This window comes from Amborella trichopoda, chromosome 2 (genome assembly GCF_054954075.1).
Source record: "Amborella trichopoda isolate Santa Cruz 75 chromosome 2, AtrichopodaSantaCruz75HAP2 v2.0, whole genome shotgun sequence".
NCBI lineage: Eukaryota > Viridiplantae > Streptophyta > Magnoliopsida > Amborellales > Amborellaceae > Amborella > Amborella trichopoda.
In genome coordinates, this window is record NC_142337.1 from 68084280 (window position 1) to 68108583 (window position 24304).

Consider the following 24304-nt stretch of genomic DNA (forward strand, 5'->3'; position numbering starts at 1 on the left):
GATCTAACTGTAAAACTCGGTTTGGTCCCTCCAGCACATTGACACTTTTGACAGCAGGCAGGAACCTAGGAGTTATTACATAATACATTTTGTATTTTAAAGTTACTTTTTGGACAGAAGAAGATCGTATGAACGTCACTCTCTTGCTCAAATCCCTAGCCAAGTTGCATAAATGCATGTTTTCTTCTCATGCTCAATTGTACTTGAATGCATGTGCCGAACAAGAAGCTGACAATTATATCACCATTTGTTTACGTAAACACGCTCAAAGAAGCACCAGACAGCGCTTAAACATCTTATAAGATAACTACCTTTGTTTTGTGATACAAATGTGAGTCCTCTTCATGGCAAATAGCAATTTTTGTCCAAGAATCTTACATTTTCGGGGGGAGTTATTTATCAATAAGCAATCAGTTAACAGTGTTTCATCTGACTAATTACCTTTCGTCCAAGAGTTGTGCGCGGACGAGAAACCTAGTGTCTGCAACCTAATCAGGGAGAGGCTCTTGAGAATCCCCAAGTCTGGACAAATGTAGGTATGCATCAGTACCTGCATTAGAGATTCCAAATCAGAATTTATGTATTGGATTGATGGCACATATCAGCAGATACATGTGTGCAAGCATGAATGCATTATGACGATTCATGCACATGTTACGCATATCACTCATATGGTAATGCAAAAACAATACCAGAATGTAGTATTAAACACACCCACACACGTGATGCAACGAACGCAGTCAATAACTTCAGTGCATGTATTGAATTCTTTATGACTTTTCTATGTTGTGACACTTGCATGAAAGCTATGTGTCGTGCATAGGCTTACGTACCATATCCTTCCATCGATATGATTTGCAGGTCACCCCCAAAATATCTTGCATACAAGCGGCTTATAGGGAGCCCGTACCCATATCCGGCCATAGTCGCTCCACTAGTAGTGTTCATGTCCTCTTCCAATGGGGACCGTGCAGTGCTGTATAAATATGTGAATATCTTGGGAAGACCGCTTCTAGGTATTCCACCTCCTTCATCTGAGATCTTGGCACAAGGAAAACTAAAATTCACAAGTGGAAATCACACAAATTACTGAGTTTGAGATAGCTAAATGTATTCTGTTCATTTACGTAGTTGACCAGTACTCTACAACTAAACTAACAAATATAAAGCTATTCAATGTTGTTGTGCTACTAGGGTGGATATTCCGACAAAGCTCATATTCGACAGATGAGTACTTAGAAGCTCTCAAATCAGTACTTAATTGACTAGTAACATGATAATAGCATTTCACTTTATATAGTTGTGAAGAATGAACGGAAACAGCCATCACAAACTTAAAGTTCACAGAAAATATGTGGTCTTTTAGGCCCCCTCCAGCATTAAAAACTAAATTTCATGGAGGAAAAGTGAGTAAAACAAATTAAGAGAAGAATGACCATTAGTATACCACAAGTGTTTATGTGTCTCTCACCCTCTGAGCAAATGCACATGAATCAGCCATCAAAATAAACAAACAAACAAACTTTTAATAAACAAACCAACTGTTTTCACTGGTGCACATGCATTGCTCCATGTATTGAATGGTGGCATCAAGAAATACTTAAACAAGTAAAGAATGCAGCTTTGTCAGACCATTGCCAAACCCTGCACAATTTGACAACATGCCAGGCATGCATGAACCAAGCACCCAGCTAATGGGTAGCAAGTGATGAGCCAACAATAAATCCCTAATGCAAAATACTACCATTTTGAACCTCATCATAAACCTACAGGGATCATCCAAGACAACAGGGGTTGGGGGATGCTAAGATGGAATAGACCTGCTAACATTTCCAATATATATGATAAGAAGCTATTCGTCCTGGAACAAAAGGATCAAACCTTCAGCGCCCCACACTGGATTTACTGATTATTCCTAAATGGCTAAACCCAATGCAGGCCGTTTGATTTTCCAAAGGTCGAATAACCCACATGAATGCTATAATAATTGGTCGTGATATAAACGAAGTGAACAAGTCGCAGTGTGAACAACAGCAACAATCCCAAACTCCAAAACCTTTAAAGTTTTTGATCCTCCAGGGAAATGGGTAAGAAAAGTTTAGAAAATTTGTCATGAACTTTAGAGTCTAAAATAGGAAAAAAGCAATATACCCAAAATTATGCGAAATTTTGCAAAAACAGAACAAAATCTGAACCAAGCCTAATATTCTCAGTAATATTTCAAGCTCAAACATTTCATTTTCGATCCATCCTATAGTCTTCATCTGCAAAAATGCTAACAATCGAAAGAAAGAATCACACAAGAAACAAATCAAATTGGAGAGAAAATCAGAATCCCATTTCTCTCCCTAATTTCTCCGTGAACTTGAGAAAAGAGTGTCTGTACCCCCAGAATTCACATCCTACCCTTTTTATGACTTCAATTTTGAGATACACAGATGCCACTTGGGTTAGATGCCTGTCACCCAGCAGTTTTATAAAGAATACCATGTCTTTTTTGGTGTCAATCTAGTTACTAGAAAAGTAATAAACAAAATGCAGCAGCAAGATACTGCTGCTTGTAATTTATTTGGCTGTCTGAGAAAACCAACAGTGCTCAAAATAAACCAACATAAACCACGAAACATTTTTCTGGACCTTGCTTGAGGACAGTCCAGAAAAATACAATAGAAACATTGGGTGTGAAGTCAGCAGTAACTCGGGCAGCAGGTGTCATGAAAGTTCCTGAATGTATCTTTCTTAAACAGTAAATATAAAAAATAAATAATAAAATATGTCTCTGAAATATGAGATATGATGAATTAGCATGGATAACGAAACCAGCAAGAACTAGAGAAACATCTAAAAGAAAAAGAATGAGTTCGTCGATACTAGGGAGGCTTTATAAAAAGGGAAGATCCAGGAAATTGACAACTAGGCTAAATCCGCTATAGAAGTTGACTGAGGGCCATGAATCCATAGAGGAGTGAAGGTTGGCAGTTCAAGGGTAGAAGGCAAGTAGCACAAGAAACTAACGTGTCGAGATTTAAATAGGAATTTGGAAAAATCAAGAGTTCCAAGCTATCAAAGGGTGGATATTTTGATTGTCCTGAGAAAACCAAATATAATCACCTCAGCCCTATCAAAAGCAATAGATATAAGGCAAAGATCAGTCACAAGGTTTAGATGCCACAATGATCATTGGGGTAGTTTGGATTATGTGGAATTTCTAGGCAAACATTAGACATATAGGTGGTGTTGGGTAATCATTGAAATGAAAATAGTTGAAAACAATGCAACTTTGCTCCTCGATGCTGTCTGTCATTCTAATAAATCCAAGCTAGAAAGGATAATTGTGGAGAGAGTTGGAAGATATTGTAGGCCATTGAAAATGGTTGTGTAGTAATAGCCGGGATTTTGCCACCATCACTTATGAAAAGTTGGTGGCAGTATGGTAACATGCACCAATGAGTGGTATTTCCATAGTCATTGAAAGGAATAGCATGGCTAACTTTCCCCATGTATCCTGTGCTCCACTGCATAAAATAATGAAGAAAACCAGATTATGACAAGTCTCAACACGTTTTCAGTTAGTGAGGACTGGGAGAGTTCCAACTGAGAGACTCTTAAAAGAGGTTCCTAGGAGCCATTTTGGACAATTGGGCGGTAATCTTAGATACCAGGCCTATGGGATGGGGCATGTATTTTCATATTTGATGAGGCTTGACCTCCCTGGGTTCCATTCTCTTAGCACTAATGTTAGTGGATCATTATTTTCAAGCTTCAAAAAAAAAATCCAAATGGTCAAGCTCAAGATATTCGAACGAGCTATTTGGAGGATTCAAATTCATAAAAGGAAAGAAAACACTTTAAAAGAGTTTCAAATTTTGGAAAACTTGGAACAAATTATCCATTATGTCAACCAGGAATTCCCCCTGAAGGATGAAGAACAGTACAATCACCCAAATTTCCTAAAAATAACAATCCCATTATCTTAAATTAGGATTATAAACCAGAGCCCTGATGCCAGGCAAAATGAATGATCAAAGTCTCCAAACACCAGAAAGCGAACAAAAACTACCATCTGACCTCATTCTCAATGACAAAAGCTAATATCCTTCCATACAAAACTCCAGTAAAAACAAAAACACAATGACTGACTATTATGTAACGAAATCGAGTAAGAATCTAATGGTGGTGTAACTGGAGGTTTGTTATCTACGAGAATAGAGACCTAAGGTTTAAAAAGATCAAAAGGTATACAAACTTATCTAAAGTAATCTCATGTACGGAGCCAGAAGGAATCAAGTTTGACAACATTTTCTTTTGTAATTAAAGTAAGATCATTATCTTTCCATAGATTGATAAGAAGTGTGACCATATTTATAAACTCAAGTTACTCAACGAAAATATTAGACTCGTGATCAATTTTATTTTATTCATGATTAGTCGATTCTACCTAATCCAATAAAAATCATACATATGGAAATTGGTGAAACTTCCTAAACTAGTCTGAAAAGAAGTTTCAACCCCGAAATAGTAATTATGAAACAAAACTGTTTATAGAATATAAAAGCCATCGCCTAAAGATGATATGGATTATGGACTTCACACATATAAAAAACTACATAATTGAAATTCAAGGAGTACCTTTATTGTAACGTCTTCAATTCCATCCGCAACTATGATTCTAATTGGAGGTGCAACTTTATCTGAATTCATAAAACGCTCTTCAACGGCTCGTAAAGAATTCTTAACTAATTCAAACACCATGAGATGCAAATGTGATGGGACATACCTGACACAAGAACATGTGAAACACCAAATATTAAAATGTTACTTGAAACGAACAAACTAAAGCACAAATATATTATAATTATTCAGTATGTAAGAATAATAAGAATATCAATCATCTAGAACCCAGCATGTCCAATTCCAAAAAAACCAAAAAGGAGAAAAGAAAACCTCAATGGCATGATCAACCAATAATGTAAGAGCATAACCAATACATACACATAAGACATGCATATATACTTTACTTTAAAAAATATAAGAGCACCATGGAGAGCAACAGAAGTCCACAGACAACTAATTGACACCAACGAGTAAAGTCTCCTTGTGCTTCAGGACCTCACAGTAGCAACAAAGATTGTGCTAAACTATTAGCAGGAATAGAAACTGCAGCGGTTAAAAATAGCATCCTTCCAAATAGGAGCTAGCTAATCAATGGGACACATTTCAGTCTCCTGACATAGCCGTTAGTGCACGACAGCCAAAGGCCCAATGGTCAAGGTTTCAGGTCCCAAATTACTGACCACCAGAAATTTCTCCTGACATAGCTGTTAGTGCGCGACAGCCAAAGGCCCAATGGTCAAGGTTTCAGGTCCCAAATTACTGACCACCAGAAATAAATTCCTATGGCATTCTGTCCATCAGCCTTTAAGTTGTCCCATCTAGCAAAGTTTAAAATTAACCGGGAACAAAATAAATCTTTAAATTTGAGGATGCTGTTATGAAAGTAAAGAGATAAGTTATGTAACACATCAAAAGAGGAAAGAAAAAATGTACATATACAAGGAAACACATACGGGAATGTAAAATCAGGATCCCCGAAAACCTCAACTTCTGGCGCACTCCCATATTCACGCATACAGATAACACGAGCATCATCAATGGCATTTCGAGCTACTTTCAATGGAGACATGCGAGTATCTATCTGACCTACACGTCCAGGTTCACGATTGGGATCATGTAGACCCACATGTTGCCCTGTTTTTCACCAAGAGAAAAGTTCTCAATCAGTCATAGTTATCAAATTGTAATTCCCATGAAAATCTATAATCACTTTTAACTATAAGAAAAAAAAAAAAGAGAAAATATTTTACATTCTCTTTTACAATGACTTTTGTATTGATTATTTTTATTAAAATACCTTCCTATAAAATTTAAATTATTAATTTCTTTTTTAATGAAGTAAAATTCTGTGTCTGTGGCAGCCAACATATGGGACTCTTCATGACAAACTTTCCCCTGCAAACCTCCAAAATAGAAATAAACTCAAAACTAAAAAAGGAATATATCCACAACTAAAATTCCACCCAAGGCCTTCAAAGTCAAGACCAAACAAAACAGGTCGTACAACAAAATCAGACGATTCAAAATGATATTTCTTGGTGAAAAAATCTTAACCATCGATCACTATTTCGAAGCGTCACAAAACATAAGGAAAAAAAAAAACTCTATTGTACATATCATTCATCCTGATGATTTCTATAAGAATGAGAGGCATTAGTTTGGAGTTGATTATAGGCCTTCTATTATTTTAGTCATTTTCTAGGACATGTTTGCCTTGGTCCCCTTTAACCATTAATTCAGAACTGTTTACATGCCTTCACTACCAATATATCTTTAGAGATCCAATCAATGAACACTAACAAGCAACTCTTAGAAACATGAACTCAAATATTCACTAGGATCAGTGTATTCAGAACAGTAGTAAAATTTTGAACAAGCATATAATATCTTGCAATCAAGCAGTAAAAATAAATCAACCAATAGAACTGGAACAGTAGTAAAATTTTGAACAAGCATAGAATATCTTGCAATTAAGCAGAAAAAATAAATCAACCAATAGAACTGGAACAGTGATAATAAAAATTGTGTAACTGAACCTATGAGCATGCGAATCCCAATTCTCGACATGTAAAAACGGTCGAGAAACTGATGAATTTCAGGTAGATCCCCGGGAACAATCTTCCGGCCTAGGTCTTGCTTCAACTGCTGAACCCCCAAAGCCATTGCAGGGACAACATTATTGTGCCTCACTTTGATTCTGTTTATCATTTGAGTGAAAGCAATTTCATCTTCTGAATCTTTAATCTCAGAAAACATTCGAAGATCACGAAATGAATCCAAGTACCAATCCCGAACCTAACCAAACAAAAGACCACTTTAGAGAGAAAGCAGACAAGTTCAAAGTTCAAACCACTAAAACAACAAAAACAGGAAAACAAATCAAATTCGAAATAGAAAGTTAAAGGAAATAGAATGGACCTAGAAGAAATAATTGAATATGCAAATAAAAACAATTGCATATAAAACACATCAAAATAAATGACCCACTAAAAAACCTGCAATGGTGATATCAATGACCCCAAACACCCATAAACAAGGACCCCAGGAACCAGTACTAGAAACCAGGCAAAATTAACAATGATTCGCTGGTGAAAGAATAATATTTTAGAAAGCTCGAACTGAAAAGACACAATAACCTACCATTATAAAAAGTATGACTTGCAAAGTAGAGTGGATAAAGAATGAAAGGAATCCATTAAAAAAGTACTAAACCAAGAGGCCTCCAAGTGATAAACAAAGAACACAAAAACTAAGCGCACTGAGTCAAAGGATCTCAGAAAAGGCCCATAAATAAACAATTCTCAATATTCATGAAGATCCAGAAATAAATGATTGAAGAAACTCAGGATAAACACAAAAATGAATAACCCATGAAACCCATAAAAGAGGAACCCAAAAGAATCCCCCAAAAAGGAACATAAAACCTGTAAACAAAACCCGAATTCTGCAATCACGCAGCAAATATCACATCCAGAGCTTATAGCAAAACAGAAAAGCTTCGAAAAAACTCACCTTCAAAATCGCTGGTTTCTCAGATAAACCATAAGGAAGGTTCTCCAATTCTTGAGCTCTGTGAGCAATTCTTATGGCAAGCTCCTTGTGAAGAAACTGAGCAGCAATAAGCAAGTTTCTCTGTGTTGGTCTAGACCCAAAGTCCATCATATACTTCAAACTCACCCCTGTTTGCTTCATTTCGCTCCATCTCTGCACTTCTTCAATCAATGCCCTAGAAAAAGACTCTGACATTTTCTTAGCCGCCATGACTTCTACAGAGCATAACATTAAGACCCACCTCAACCTCTGGCCTCCTCAATGGAGGGGTAGAGAGAGAGACTTTATTTACGTCTATGTACTGTGAAGAAAATGAAAAAGAGAGAAAATGGTGCTGACATGGGCTAACCACGTGGAAGAATATGTGTAAATTTTGCAGAAATTTGTGGGTTTTCAATAAAGAGTATCCATTGTTAATAACCATGAACCAGTGGGGCAATGGCAAATTGTGGGAGGCAAGACTCTCTCTTTCTCTCTCTAGCGATTTTCTCCCTTGTTTCCTACTCTCCCTTCTCTCTCTATAACACAGGTCTTGGGTGGTTAAAGCAGGCTCCCAATCCTTTTCTCTTCCCTCTTAATCTCTCTGTAAACCAAAATCCTACACATGCAATCTCTTTCTCTCTTCCTCTTAATCTCTCTCTAAAACAAAGCCTTCCCCTTATATTAATCTCTCACTGTAATCCAAAATCCTTTTGGGTTCCCTGGAGAGAGAGAGAGTGGAATATTGAGGTTGGATTCTCATGCACGTGTGTGCTGGATCACGTGTGTTGGGCTAAAGTGTCAAAGGAAGTCATGACACAAGGTACTCAGCCATGTAAGCGGCCTTCTTTTTTATGGTAGGCTGCCTTCCTTTTATAATCTTTTGGCTTTATGGTTTCTTTTAAGGGGAATTTATTAAAGGGTGAGGTTTGTATAGAGCCTAGGCTCTAAACAATCGAATTATAGCCTACCTAATCAAGAAATGTAGTTTTAATATTGACAATCATTGTGATAGCCTTCAAATATATTTTCATTTTTATTTATAAAGTTTAAAGCTTCAAACATAGTATTGATCGACATATGAACATTTGAAAATTTTGAAAATTGACGGTCCAAAAATACATTGTAAAATATACTATTTTCAAAACTTTAAATCCATTTTTTTTTCTTATGTCCATGTTTCTTGATGTCGAGATGATCAATTTGATGATATTTTGGCATAAAAAAAAACCTCTTTTGGTGAAATTTTTTAGGTAGGTTCGAATTTGATTGTTTAGAACCTCAACTCTATATAAACTTTTCCCTTATTTAAAATATTTATTAATATTATATAGCAGCCAGTCCAACTCATGACCGTATAACCTACGTGACTCAACAACATATATGATATACATGACCTCACTTCTTACTGGTTCGATCCGAAACGAATGGCTACGATGGTTCATACCCCAATATCATACTAAATACTGTTTTGATTTTTATTTTTTCTATAAGACATTTTTTATGAAATTTTGGATGTCCCATTATAAAATTTGGACGAACTTGCAAAAAAATAAAAAAACAAATATTTTTAGTAAAAATCATCATCATCATAGCTTTTGCCCAATTACTTTATATTAAAATAAATAACCAAAATACCCATATAATTTTCAGTGGTACTTTGGTAAATCGTATTATCTAAAATATCTTATTTTTATTTTTATGACGTGCACCCCTGTCAGATCTATCATGCCCGGGATTTTGCTTCAAATTGATTTGTAGAATAAAAATAAAAGATTAAGAGCTAGCTTGTGACATTGTGATACAGATAAAAATTTATGCATGCCCCGTCGATTAAGATATGAGAGCTAGCATGTGACATTATGATGTAGAAATTTTCAAAATGATATGTTTATTATGTTTTTGAGTTTTTTTTTAGGAAGTGTGCTTAGATAAGGTGGGGGCATGAGTTTCAATATGAGTTCGTGCATGACTTGTTTTTGGGAATATTGTGCAAAGGGATTTAAGTTTCCTACTTTGATGGATTTGAGAAATTTACTTATATATATTTAAGGAGATCCAAATAGAGATTGAGGATTTTAAGTTGGATAAAGCCTAAAAGAGAGATAAATAAGGAAGAGTTAAAAGTTGTTAGGAAATTAGAGATAAATAAGAAAGTTGAAAATTGTTAGGAAATTAGAGAGACATGAAGAAAGAGAGAGAATAGGGAGATGAAGAGAGAGAAACTAGGGAGGAGATGAAAAAAAGTGGAAGAGAGTTGTTTTGGTGGGTTTTATTTATTGTGGTTTTTTTTATTTATTTATTTTTTCCCTAAAGTATAAGGGATCTGTTCTTTTATTGTAAAAGAAGGAGAATGATCTCTAAGGGAGATTTCCCTCCTTTGTAAATGATCAAATATTAATAATTGGGAAAATAATATTGTAAAAATATTATTTTTGGGGAAGATTCCCTCTCAGACAGAGAGATGGTATATTTTCTTGGCCCATTTGTTTTTATTTATTTTTATTATTCCAATTTTATTTTCTCCCTGTATCAGTTGGTATCAGAACCCCACAATCTGTACCCTAAGATATCCTAAGATCTATATAGAGCCTTGAGATCCGTGATCTAATTATGGAAGATGTTCGAAGCGACGTTCATAAGATAAATCAACGGTTGCAGCAATTGGATCAAAGATTTGAGATAATAGAAAAAAACCTAGTAGAGAGTATTATTAGCAAATAGTAGACTGATGCCTACAATATGTATTTCATATATTGTAATCAAAACTAGATGAACAAGAATATGAAAAGATAGATTTTGATACAAAATGTGCCGTCGATAACCCAAAAGTACAATAAGTTTCGAATATCAATTGTGAAGAAAAAGAAAAAAAATTGAAGATCAATTATGAATAAGAAGATATGTGCGATGCAGTTTTCGAAATCCAACCAAGTGAGTCTGAAGGATAAATCAAGATTGAGTCTCAAATCGTTGTGTTCTATCTCGAGATAAGCACAAGCAAGCATTCGAATCAGCTTAATGAAAAAAGTATCTCGAGATAAGCACAAGCATTCGAATCGGCTTAATGAAAAAATTAAAGAAAATGTGTTGAGGCGCATGGTGGGATTACATTATCAATTAGTAGAGTTTGATTGGCTTCAAGCTCAATGTCGAGAATGATGCAATAAAAGTTAGGGAAACTTTCAAAATTATTTTTTCAAGTTTTCTGGGAAGTGCGATTAGATAAGGTGGATGTGAGGCGTGAGTTTCACTACGATTTTGTGTGACTTATTTTGAGAATATTGGTGAGCAAAGGGATTTAGGTCTCTAAGTGATTTAGGTCTCTTATTTTAATGGATTTGGGATATTTACTTAGATATTAAAGGAGATTTAGATAAAGATGGATTTGAGAAATTTACTTAGATATTTAACAAGATCCAAAAAAAGATTGAGGATTTTAATTAAGATAAAGCAAATCTTAAAAGAGAGATAAATAAAGAGGAGTTAAAAGTTGTTAGGACATTAGAGAGATATGTGAGGAAATAGAGAGAATAGGGAGATGAAAGAGAAAATAGGGAGGGAGGAAAAAATGTAGAAAAGAGAGTTATTTTGGTGGGTTTTATTTATTGTGGTTTTTTGTTTTTTTGTTTAGATGATGTAATTGTTAATTAAATAAATTGATCTTGTAAAAATAGTTTTTTTAGAGGTGGATTCCATCTCAGATCTCGAGAGAGGTATATTCTTTCAACTCTTTTCTTTTTGTTTATTTTTATTATTCTGGATTATTTTCTCTATGTATCGACTCAAGTGGAACTCCCTATATTTTTTGATAGGATGTGGTTTTTATAAGGCCTAAGATTTATGAAAATAAAATAAAGCCTCATATTAAATCCTCATCCAAAAAGTACTTTCAGCGACGGAAATCTTTATCATGGTTCTAAAATCAACTTCCAACACCGACAACAAAAATTTAAGCTATAAAATTAGTACAAAACTTATGAATCTGTGAACACTTATTTTTAAGAAAAAGTTGACGGTCTAAATAATCTGTTAGAATATACACTATTTTTAGAGTTGGAAATCATTTTTTTTTTTTCACAACCATAATGTTCAAATCAAGTTGATCGATTTAAAGGCTTCCAATTGACTTATGAAACGAGGATTAACATTTTATTTCTTGATAAATATTTTTAAATTAAATATAAATATTTGATAATTAAATAGCTTATCTCTCACAGGTATTTCGATAAAATTTATGTTCTTAATTAGGTTTAAATAAATTCTCAAAATATTAATGAGAGATATGAAATTAAAATACACTGTACACTCAAAAGAATTTAGCAGTTAAGGGTAAAATATGAAATATAAGGTTCGACCTTTTAATTCAAATAATTAAGTGGGATTTTAAGAGGATGTTAAGTATAAAATGTTTATGTTTAGTTAAGAGTGGATATTAATGATTAATTATTTATTTAAGATACGTATTGATTTTCCAATGCTCAATTGAAAAATGTCATATAAAGAAAATGTGTTGCTTAAGTCTCTTTTGTTTTTCATTCTTCTAGTTTTAAATCCCCAAAATAATTTAATAATTCTAATATAAGATAGAGGCATAGCTCTCTAGACCTGGACCAAACCCAGACTCAGACTTGGTCAGTTGTTTGGTCTAAGTCGACCCACCGTGGAAAGACCACGTGCGTTTTTATCTCTTAAGTTTTCTTTTGACATATTAATGAGGTAGGAATGGAACTTTTTGGATTACGTTGTGGCACTGCCAACCAGACCATCTATGCCGGTCTCGTACTTTTGCCATATTTGAAGTTTATAATTTTAAAAAACTAAACTACAATTAAAAAAAACACAATGAAAACATTTATATAAAGTGTCAACTTTATACTGTACGAGAGTAAAGTGCACCTAAAAAACCCACTAGAGAAGGATGTTCCTATGCTGGAAAATTATCAAATCGATCATCTCGACATTGAGCTTCATAGACATGAAAAAAAAAAGAAAGATTTATAGTTCTAAAAATAGTTCATCTTCTAACACATTATCTACACCGTCAATTTTCAAGTGTATATGGATCTCCTTAATGGGGAACTTTAAAATCCATAATTAGGGGCAAAAATAAATTTTCATATCATCTCAAAGCTTTGTAGCACCAAAACTGCAATTTCAGCATAGTTTTGAGGTATATCGTACTTCAATAGTATAAGGTGGACACCTTATAAAAACCTCACCCTTGAAAAAATAACATAACCACCTAGAGGCAGTGGAACTGATTGTGTAAATTAATGCTCGTCCAAGTCGATCTCCGGTTTTACAGATATGCAAGTTAATATTAAAATGCAACCTTAGATATTGAATAATAAAGTCATATTCACTAATGAAAATAAAATTTGATCAAATGAAACAAAGAGATGAATTACTAAAATTGAATAATAAAGTCATATTCACTAATGCAAATAAAATTTGATCAAATGAAACAAAGAGATGAATTACTTCATAAATTGCAATCATTTTTAATCCTACTTTGAAAATCTCGGAATGGATAATATCATGATTGCTAACAATAGATTAAAAAAAGAAAATGGTTTGATAAGGCTACAGCTCTATCAAAATAAGTAAAGCCTCACCCCATAACTCATTGAAAATTACAATTCAAGTATTGGAAAACATTTACATTGATCATCTCGGCTTGAACATTATGGTTGTGAGATAAAAAATTGATTTCAAGCTCTTAAAATAATGTACATTATAACAAATAATCTAACCCGTCCATTTCGCTCTAAATATAAGTATTCACATATCCGCAGACCAATATCATTTTTTAAGTTTCAAATTTTATATTTGGTGTTGGAAATTGATTTTAGAGCCATTATGAATATTTCCGTTGCCGAAAGCGATTTCCATACAAAGATTCAAGTTGAGGCTTTATTTTGTTTTCATAAAACCTAGGCCATATAGAAACTCTATCCCTAAAACAATGATGTGGGTTTCAATGTTGCCCCTCCAATCACATGATTAAAATGCCAAATTCCCTACATCAAATATTGAATCATTATAGTGGGTACCATGGGCATTTGATAGTTAGACAAAGATTTCCAATAAAAATGTTAAATAATAAATCTTAATGCAATGACGTATGTTATAGACCATGAGGATCATAGACACATCTATAAAGATTGTTGGACCGGCGTTATTAATTGGGTGAATGGATGATCCGGCAACCTACAAGGAAAATATATTTATATCTCTTTCTTATTTGTGATGTTTAATAACACTAAATAAATCCATTATTAACCATTTTTTTCTTTTTTTCTTTTTTTCCTGAGGGAGATGGGATAGATTGTTTGTATTTATGAGGCTGAATTGTTGATTCCGACCAATAATCGATACGGCTATAGACAATTTCTAATCTAGATCGGCAATTCCATGTCCAATCAACCATTTATTTAAGGGTGCGGTTTGTATAGAGCCGAGGCTCTAAACAATCAAAGTAAAGGCCACCTTCAAATAGTGTCGAGAAATGTGGTTTCAATATTGGAATTCTTTGTGATAGCCTTAAAATATATTTTCATCTTTAATTATAAAATTTTAAACTTTTAAAATAATGTAGATTGAGGAAATCTATGAAAAATTCTTGAAAATTGACGATCCAAAAATGCATTACAATATGCACTATTTGCAAATTTTGAAATCCTTTTTTTTCTCATATCGATGCATCTTGATGTCGAGATGATCAATTTGAGGATATTTGGGTATCAAAACAACATCTTCTAGTGAAAATTTTGAGGTGGGCTCTAATTTAATTGTTAAAGCGCGGCTCTATATAAACTTTTTTCTTTTTTTAATCATCAATGAATATCAAGCATTCACACACAGACAAAAGAAATAAGTGTCATTGACCTCTGTACGTGCCATTGAAAGGGATATGGAGAAGGTCGCTTCGCCTTCCCCGATAAGTGATAAGCAAGTTGGCAGGGTTCATATTAATCTGGCAGTTTTTTCCTCTTTGAAAACTTTCTTCTTATTCTTGCTTTCTCTTACCTCCCCTTCAAAAATCTTCTCCCAGCCGAAAATACCAGCAACTGCCTGGTAATTGACTCCTTTTAGTTCTTTTGTTGTGGTGGAGTGCGATGGCTAAATTGCGGTTTCTTTCGTTTCGAAAGGCAGTCAATAAGAAGACGGCAGCGGTGGTTGTGGAAAGGGGTCCTATTGATCCCCTAGCTGTAGTGGTTATCGATAATGTGGACGATGAGGTTCTTGGTGATTATGTAGGGAATGAGGTAGTGGTGGTGTGCGTGACAAAGAGGAACCACATTCTGGGTATGACCTAGCCTTGGTACCAGTTGAGTCCAGTGGAGAGTAGCCTTTGAATGTACTTCCAGCACAGTCATCCCTGATTCAGGCTAGTGGTGTTTATTGTCTCGAGGGAGAGGATTCTCAATCTGGAGGTGCAGACAAGGGCTTGGGCCAGGATAATGGTACCCATTTTCCCTTTATTGGAGATAGGGGTGATGTCTCGGGCTTGGTAGAAGTGCTCAGTGCTGATGAAGATGATGGTGTGGATAACCTGTTTACAGAGACTCAGTATTTTGGAGAGGAGAACATGGCTGGTGAGTTCTTGGTTCAAGATGTTGGTGGCGATGGTGGAAGTTCGTCGGTAGTAGTAGATGCAGTTGATGGAGTTTTGGCGGATGATGCGGCTATTGCCACTATGGTGGATGATATTGGTTGTTCTTATGACGTCCCTTTTGCTTTGTGGTCAAAGCCATTAAGGAGCAGCTAAAGGCTTTGAAAGCTGGAGTTCACGAGCCTGTCCAATTGGACCATAAGAAGTGTCTGAATAAGGCTAAGAAGGTGGCGCCCCCTTATGAAATTCCCTATGTTATAAGGTTTGAAAGAATTTCTGCTTTGAGTCCTAGGTCACAGGTAGGGCGAGGAATATGTAGTCAAGAAGTAAGGGTGGTGAATGTTAGTAGTGATTTTTCATGTCATGTTCCAGTGATGAAAGCAATTGGGATGAAGTTTTTTAAGAGGGTGGCGATGTGGGGTTCTTTAAGGAGGGGCCCGGTTCTTCTTCTCACTCTTAATGATAGTTTTTTCATGGAATGTCCGTGGTTTGGGTGGACACCAGACGTAATAATGATCTCAAGTTTCTAATTCAGAAGTTCAGGCCAGATATTATTATGTTGCAATAAACAAAAGATGGCATCCCCGAGTTTGGCATTAGTTAGGGAAATTTGGGGTCATGGGGCAGTGGCCTTTGAGGGTATTGATTCTAATGGTTCTGCTGGGGGCTTATGGGTATTACGGGATCCATTGCTTCTCTCTTGTGTGGAAGTGGTGAAAGGTGATAGGTCCATAGCTATTTTTTTCCAGAATGGTGTTTCTCGGTTGAGTGTAGTGAATATCTACGGTCCAATTGTAATGGCTCTCAAACAGGGTTTTTTGACAAAGTTATGAAATGTTTTAACTGCACATAGTGTGCCTTTATGTTTTGGTGGTGATTTTAATTTCATTCAGTGGCCTGATGCGACTTCTTCTAGCTGTTCCATTAACTCTATGATGCGGTTATTTAATTCTTTTATCGAAGAGTTTCAATTGTTTGATCTGCCAATTCCGGGTGATAAATTCACATGGTCCAACAATAGTTCATCGAATCTGAGTTTGTCTAAATTGGATAGATTTTTAATAACTCATGAATGGTTTGACTCTTTCCCTTTGGTTTCTGTTAAAGCTCTCCCTAGACTCTCTTCGAATCATATTCTGCTTTTGCTTAATACAAAAATTATTTTGGGGGAGAAGAAACCTTTTCGTTTCGAACTTGGATAGATGACTGAATCTGGTGTTATCGACCTTATTAAGTCCACTTGGGTAAATTCAGTCAATTTTGGTTTAAAAGATTTCAGTTAAATAGAAAGCTCCTTAATGTTAAGCACATGTTACAAAAATGGAAAGCAGAAAATTAGTTGTCGTCAAAAAACAAAATTCAGCTAAATCTAAGTGAATTACAGAATTGGGAGTTTGAGTTCCAATAGGCCGGAGTGGTAACTGAGCAGGATTTGGAGCTGAAAAGTAGCTTATGGTTGTCTTTGAATGAGGTTCATGTAGTAGAAGAAATTTATTGGAGACAAAGGTCGAGGGTTAAATGGCTTAAAGAAGGGGATCATAATACGAAGTTTTTCTATGCGATAGTTAGTGCTCGACGTAGGCAAAATGATATTTCGTGTTTGTTGATCCAGGGTATTGATAGTGAGAATGCTAATGAATGGGAGGATGGCATTATTTCTTATTTTTATAAGACATTTTCTTCAGAGATCCCTTTTAAACCAAAGATGGACGGCATTTTTTTTGCGACTATTTCCCAAGACATAGTGGATAGATTGGAAGTGGATATCACTATGGAAGAATTACATAAGGTTGTTTTTAAACTTCCTGGGGATAAGGCCCCAGGACCATATGGTTTTCCTTTGTTTTTCTTTTAGTTCTTTTGGTCCCTGGTGAATAAGGACTTGTTAGAGATGGTTACGGAGTTCATAGTCACAAGGGAGCTCTTTAAGGGGGTTAACACAAATTTTATTGCATTGATTCCTAAGAGATTGGTGATCACCTCCCTTTCAGACATTAGACCTATTAATCTCCTTACTTGTTTCTATGAGATGATTGCTAAAATCCTGGCTGAGAGATTGAAAGCAGTCATGCCCCTTCTTGTCTCTGAAACTCAATCGGCTTTCATCCAATACGGTATGATGCAAGATAGTGGGGTCATAGCACATGAGTGTATTCTAGATCTCTGAGTAGAGAGCTGGGATTAGTTATTAAATTGGGCATGGAAAAAGCCTATGATAGAGTGGAATGGAGTTTTCTTTTGGAGATCTTAAAGCATATAGGTTTCGGTCTTAAGTGGAGAAGATGAATCTTTAGGTGCCTTTCCACTTTTCATTTTTCTGTACTTATAAATGGGAGTCCTAAAAGTTTCTTTAGGGCCTCCAGGGGTTTAAGGCAAGGGGATCCTCTTTCCCCCTTTCTTTTCACCTTATATGCGGAGTGTTTCAGCAAGATGATTGGAAATATTGTTCAAAATGTTATTTCTCAGGATTTCCGTTGGCTCAAGATGGCTTGCGGATTTCGCACCTTCAATATGCTGACGAAACCTTGTTTTTTTGTGATGCGAATGTTGCACAGGTGAATCACATTAAGCTGTTTCTGGTATGTTGTGAGGTGATGACGTAGTTGAAAGTTAATTTTGGCAAAACTGCTATGATAAGAGTTAGCTGTGATAATGATTTTATTGAGGGGTTTGCCACCAATTTTAGGTGTAGGGTTGAGGTATTTCTTTTAAAATATTTGGGGATGCCGTTTTCAAGTGGAAATATGCCAGTAGCTGCTTGGGATAACGTCATCCAAACGGTACAATTTAAGCTCGATCTTTGGAAGCCGAAATATTTGTCTCTTGGGGGTAGGGTTACGTTATTATTGTCATGTTTAGCTAACCTCCCGATTTATATGATTTTCCTGATGTGTATGCCAAGGAGTGTAGCAAGAAGAATATAATTCATGATCTGAAGGTTCTTGTGGGGTTCCTTTGGGGATGAGAAGAAATATCATCTCATTAGATGGGATAAATTATGCACTCCTAAGTGCGAAGGGGGTCTTGGGGTGAGATGCCTACCTTTAATGAATGATGCTCTAATGTGCAAATGGTGGTGGCGAAGTGTTGGTTCACAAAATCAGATGTGGTCTGGATTCTTCTAAGATGTGGATTAATAAAGGTAATGGGCGGGGTAGTACTTCATTTCTTTGGAGAGATATCTATGCTCTCAAGCAAGATGTGGATAGAAATGGGAGGTGGCTGCCTGGTTCATGAATGTCGATTTCCTTTTGGAATCATAAGTGGTTAGATTCTATTCGTCTTAAATATGTTCAACCATTGCTTTTTGAAAAGGTATGTTTGCCTCAAGCTTATGTTGCTGATTTGGTGGAAGTAAGGGGTGATAAGGTGGCTTGGAATATTACTCTACCTTATGATCGCATTTATAGCTATCTTTTACATTCCTTACTCACATTATTGAAGGATCTCAACAATGTGATTATCCGGCCAAATCTTCAAGATGAGTTAATCTGGGAATTAGATGAAGATGGTTTTTTTCCAATCAAATCTGTGTGTAACCTACTTTTCTGTGATAGAGTTCGTTGGAGATCTCCAGCGTTGCGGCAGATTTGGAAGTGGTCAGTTCCTCATAAAGTGCAAGTTTTCTTGTGGTTAGCTGCACAAAACAATATACTCACAATAGATAATTTGATCAAACGGGGAAAGATTATCACTAATATTTGTTTAATGTGCAAGGAGGATGGTGAAACGGGGCCTCATCTCTTTATACACTGTGAATTTGTTTCTAGAATTTGGTGGTGGAGTTTCCAGATGTTGGTATTACATTTGATTTTGCCGAAAAATGTTTTGAATCTTATCGTTCAATGGGATGTGTCTTTTCCTAAAGTGGGGGGTAAGTTGTGAAAGATTTTATGAGGGTGCGATAATTTGGGAAATTTGGCTTGAGAGGAATAGAAGAACTTTTGATGGGGAGGTTAGTTCTTTTTGTAAGATTATCAATAATATCAAACTCATTGTGTGGTTGTGGATCTCTATCACGAGAGAAGGGAGAGGCATAACCCAGACGGATGTTATGCTCAATTTGGCCAATCTATTTCAATTGGATGTGTGCCTAGAGTTCGTCCTTACGGTAGGTGGAAGCCGCCGGAACCGGGTAGTTGTAAGTTGAATTTTGATGGGAGTTCTTTGGGGAATTCGGGTCGGGCAGGTTTCGATGGAGTTATCCGCAACTCGCAAGGGTCTGTGCTACTTCTCTATACTGATCCTTGTGGTTCTACCACAGCGAATCATGCGAAACTAACAGGGGTCTTGGAACGTTTGAAACTGATTTTGACAAAATTTCCCTCTCTTCCTTTTGTGATCGAGGGGGATTCGCTTAATATAATCAAGTGGTGCAGCAAAGATCAACGTATCCCTTGGTAGTTGAAATTGTTGGGCCTTCAAATCTTTGACATTCTGCCGCGGTTAACTCTTTATTTCCAACATGTCTACAGAGAGGCAAATATGATGACGGACTGGTTAGCTAACAAAGAAGTTTCTCTCTCTGAGTTGGTTGTTGCTTATAATACTTCGGCTTTGTTGTAATCTTTGTTGATTATTAATAAAGTTATATCTTTTTGTCAAAAAAAAACAAAAGTTTTGTATCCATAAATGAGGTACTCTCTAGAAGAGCAAGCATTTATTTTATCTAGACAATGCCCTACTTAAAAATGCCAGTGCACCTTTTGCTATGTCAAGGGAGATGTGATGCCATGGTTTGTTTTAAATCTCTCTCATAATGTGTGGGAGGCCTCTCTCCACCTTTAAGACATACCTTTGGTCCTCTTGATTTATTTTTTAGTTTGCTATTTCACTTCAAGGGCCTCTAGTCATTAAAAATTCATCTATATATGTGTTGTATACTATAAGATTATTCATTTTTAGCACAAGGACGTCACAATTAGTTTAATCATTAGATTTGAATTTCAATAGAGATATTTTATTTTGGACTTTATACCCAATCAATGACACATCCCTAACTACGGGATTTGGCATCTCATCATCATCGTCAAAGCCTTTTCTTAACTAATGGGATCTCGTATCTAACAGTCAATAATAACTCTAACTTCCTTATATCAAATGTATGTATGCGTTGGGAAAAACTATGGCCTTAGGCTAATTGTAATAACCTTTCCCTTAAAATAACTAAATTATAGGATTTTTTCTATGTTTTGCACAAGCATCCTCTTGACCCTGGTAAACACGGCTATAAAAATAATTTAGAAAAACCTAAATAATATGTTTCAAATGAGAGAGAAAATTGAATTAACACTAGCACTTTTTTTTTTTTTGCATTGTTAGGTTTGGGTTAGACGTAAAATCGTTTTTCTTTAAACCGTTTATTTTAAGATCATCCTCAATTTTTTTAATAAAAAATCCCACTGGGATGGTCCCTCTTGAGCGATGTACAAGATGTATGGGCAAAAAATACCATATGGTTTTTTTTTTTTTTTGGCTATTTCTATGGCAAATAAAAAAAAATTTGGATACAGGGGCATCGGTATGTAGGGACTGATGCCTCAAGATAACGTTCACTCTCCATTCTCAATATCAACGTTTCTAAAAAAAGAAAGAAAAAGATGTGCATATCTTATCGTTTTTTCTTGGACATACGTCGTAAACAACCTAATTTCTAAAAATGTCACCCATGATGGTTTTGTACCAATACGGTGATCCTTTTGTTGTTGACAACATTTTTAATATGGATTCAAAGCATAGGAGGTCAGGGTAGTGGAGTACCACAATATGATATATCAAGGGTAAGGGACTCCTTCCTGGCTGATATATCCGAAAAGAGAAATAACAACAAACAATGGTCATGCAAATCATCATCATCTAATGAATTGGTTGGATGATGATAGACAAATAAGACATGACATATTCTCCATTTACCATGAGACCTACTCCCCTCCTTCACCATTCAACCTATTGATGGGATGGTGATAACTTCATGGTTGTGAGGCATTAAGGTTTTGGACTTGGAGCATAGTCAACAGCATATCATAGCCACCCAATTTCGCATATGATAGTTAGGGTGAGCTCCACTTCTTATACCAAAGGTAAATAGATGTATTACATAATTTCTGGTTATATCATACCAAGCATAGTTATTATTTATGCTTCTTATACCAAACATAAGTATTTCATTACACAATGCTTTTTAAACGTGTTAACAGTTAACAAATATGGTAAAAAGAAAGTTTGTAAAAGTTTTTCCTACATATATGAAAATATTTTTTCTTGAAAAATATTTACGTAGGAACCAAACGTCATCTTGTACAAACACTGTATAATTTATCCCATGTGTGAAACCAATGCCTCTTGCAAAGGTAACAGTGGAAGAACCTGTTGATTCAGTCGAATTAGGTGCAAAGGCATAAGCAAAGCTATTTAGGCATGAGTAACCCAGACTAAATAATTTGTTCAAAGTGTATGATAAATGAAGAAACAAACTTGAATTGTAACAGCCTTACGAGGTATAACAGTCGTGAAGTGTATTTATGAAGACACATGCATCAACAATAAAAAAGAAGAATGAGACATCCATCATTGCATAATGCATGCCTCTCTGTATGTATGAGAGAGGGAGAGAAATTATTTTTGGCTTGGGTGTTATTATTTTAGGGAATTGTAACAGCCTTACGAGGTATAACAGTCGTGAAGTGTATTTATGAAGACACATGCATCAACAATAAAAAAGAAGAATGAGACATCCATCATTGCATAATGCATGCCTCTCTGTATGTATGAGAGAGGGAGAGAGATTATTTTTGGCTTGGGTGTTATTATTTTAGGAAAATTACATATACCCCCAAGATGTAACTTCCTAGATAATTTCCCCCCAACTACTTTATAGATCACTCACTAAACCCCAGTAAAAAAAAGTAAGCTCAAATGAAAGCCAAATACCCTTTCTCTTTCGTATGGCCTAGGCCCCTCGTCCTCTTCGGTCCAGCAAATAATGCCGCAGTTCACCAGTTTTTTATTTCGGTTTGGCAGTTCTTAGTTGCCGTCCGTCAATGTTTCTTTTGGATTCACTCTCTGGTCCAGCAATTTGCTAATACGGTCCGGCAATTTGAAGTGCAATGCATTTGGTCCAGCAACTGAAATAGCGGTCTGGCAATTTGATGTGCAATACATTCAGTCCGGCGATTGAAATAGCGGTCCGGCATTGTTTGCGATTGGTTCCGCAATTCTTAATGTCAGACCAGAACCGCGTTCGACATGTTCGTATGCTGGTCCGATATGTTTTCTTATTGGGTCATTACCGGTTCGGCATTGGTTTTGTGACGGACTGGTGTCGTATGATTTGGTTTCTGGTCCAGCAAGAATATGTGCTGCACTGTCTTTGGTGATTCAAAAGGGCAATTTCGTCATTACATCTGTGACTTTTGACTTGAAAATCTTTACTATAAAAGCTAGTTTTGAGGTAAAAATTGTGATTCAAAAAGTAGGTGGCGGGAGAATGTATAGAGAATTGAGTTAAGGGGGTTTTCATTAATTTTTCCTCATTTTTATTGGCTTATGGTTACAACTTTTGTGATTAATGCCTGTGCATGTTGAGCCTGAATAGAGCGTGGTCCACTGCCAAACACACACACCAAAAAGGAGAACCTCAGGAATCAAGGTGACTAAAAGGAGCAATAATGTTACTTTTCTCTCTCAGTCTCTCTGGATGTTTGGTTTGAATGTTTATTGAGAGGAGTGAGTCCAATAATATGAAATATATAAAACCGCTTGTCTTTGAAAGGATAATAGCTTTTCAAAACTCTAAAGGCAGTCAATGACTATATGGCATCCCTACCTTTTGATTTTGTGTCTGATGGCAGTGAGTGCTGGTGACCTTTATGCACCAAAGGCCAATGGTCTTCTCAATATAACCATTGTGATGAAGAAAGGATATATGGGACATACCGCTTTTTTTGATCTTTTATATTTGGACTTCAAATATAGCTACTCTCATGATGGATGCCACAACATGATATCTTGAGTTTCATTGAAACCATTTTCTCATTCATCTACCTAAAAAATAAAATAACATTCCCATTTTTTCAAGAATTCCTATCTAATTGACTTTAAAATTTAAACAAGATTCAAACTTTCAAAAAAATATTTCAACCAGTTGTGTCCTCTTATGAAGTGGATGTGTCATCTAGTTTTATAGTGCATCCATGCTCTCTCATTTGAGGAGCTTGTACATGGCAAAAAAGAAAAAGGGGCCCTCGTTTTCATAGAACGACAATGACAAGAAAGGGTTCATTTTTTAAGCATTTAAAGTTGAAATAAGTGTATATAAGGTTGACGCTCTACATAATTAAATTAAGGTGCATCTCAAAAATTCCCTAAAAGATGTTGTTTCGATGTCAAAAAACCCCAAAATCGATCATCTCAACCTCAATATGTATAGATATGAAAAAACATATAGATTTTAAGCATGGGAAATAGTGCATCTTGTAATGCAGTATTTGGGCCATCAGTTTTCAATATTTTCAAGTATTTATAGATTTGCTCAATCTATATTATTTTTGAAGCTTTGAACTTTATAATTGGAGATGAAAATAATTTTTCAGGTCCTCAAAAAGATTTTTGCTATAGAAAAAGTCATCTTTTGACACTGCTTAAAGGTACACCTTACTTTGATTATTTAGGGCCTCAACCTTATGTAAACCGTACCCTTCAAAGTTAGCCCTCATCGTCCGGTTCTTTTTATTTTCTTTTTGCCAAGGTAGCTAGGGTTTATAAGGGAATTGGAGCCCTCATTATCGTGCACTATTTTATTTTTTTCCCGCCAAGTTAGCTGGGATTTGTATAGATATAGAGAAAAAAAAGAGATTTCAAGTCTTAAAAATAGTACATTTTGCAACTCATTTCCAGATAGTTTATTTTCAAAATTTTCATGCATTTATAAATCTGCTTGATTTGAATCATTTAGAAAACTTATAATTAGATATAAAAATAGATTCTCTCACAATCCTAATATTTTTTACTCTAAAATTACATCTCATGGCAAAATTTGGATGT

At 35.5% G+C, this 24304-nt stretch overlaps 1 protein-coding gene across 2 annotated transcripts; it reads right to left on the minus strand.

Annotated features, from left to right (window-relative positions):
• Window positions 1–246: 246 nt before the first annotated feature.
• On the minus strand, window positions 247–8225 carry PDK (pyruvate dehydrogenase kinase). 2 transcript variants are annotated; one of them, XR_016050312.1, is made up of 6 exons: window positions 7627–8225; window positions 6651–6909; window positions 5568–5748; window positions 4630–4777; window positions 834–1057; window positions 247–550 (listed from the first exon to the last, which is right to left on the minus strand). XR_016050312.1 is itself a non-coding variant. In XM_006840259.4 (6 exons), the coding sequence occupies exons 1-6, from the start codon at window positions 7894–7896 to the stop codon at window positions 489–491; spliced, it is 1128 nt and encodes a 375-aa protein (XP_006840322.2). In that variant the 5' UTR covers window positions 7897–8225; the 3' UTR covers window positions 247–488. The 2 variants fall into 2 exon arrangements, 1 of the variants encoding a protein (XP_006840322.2); XM_006840259.4 differs by having other exon boundaries at window positions 834–1041.
• Window positions 8226–24304: the final 16079 nt, after the last annotated feature.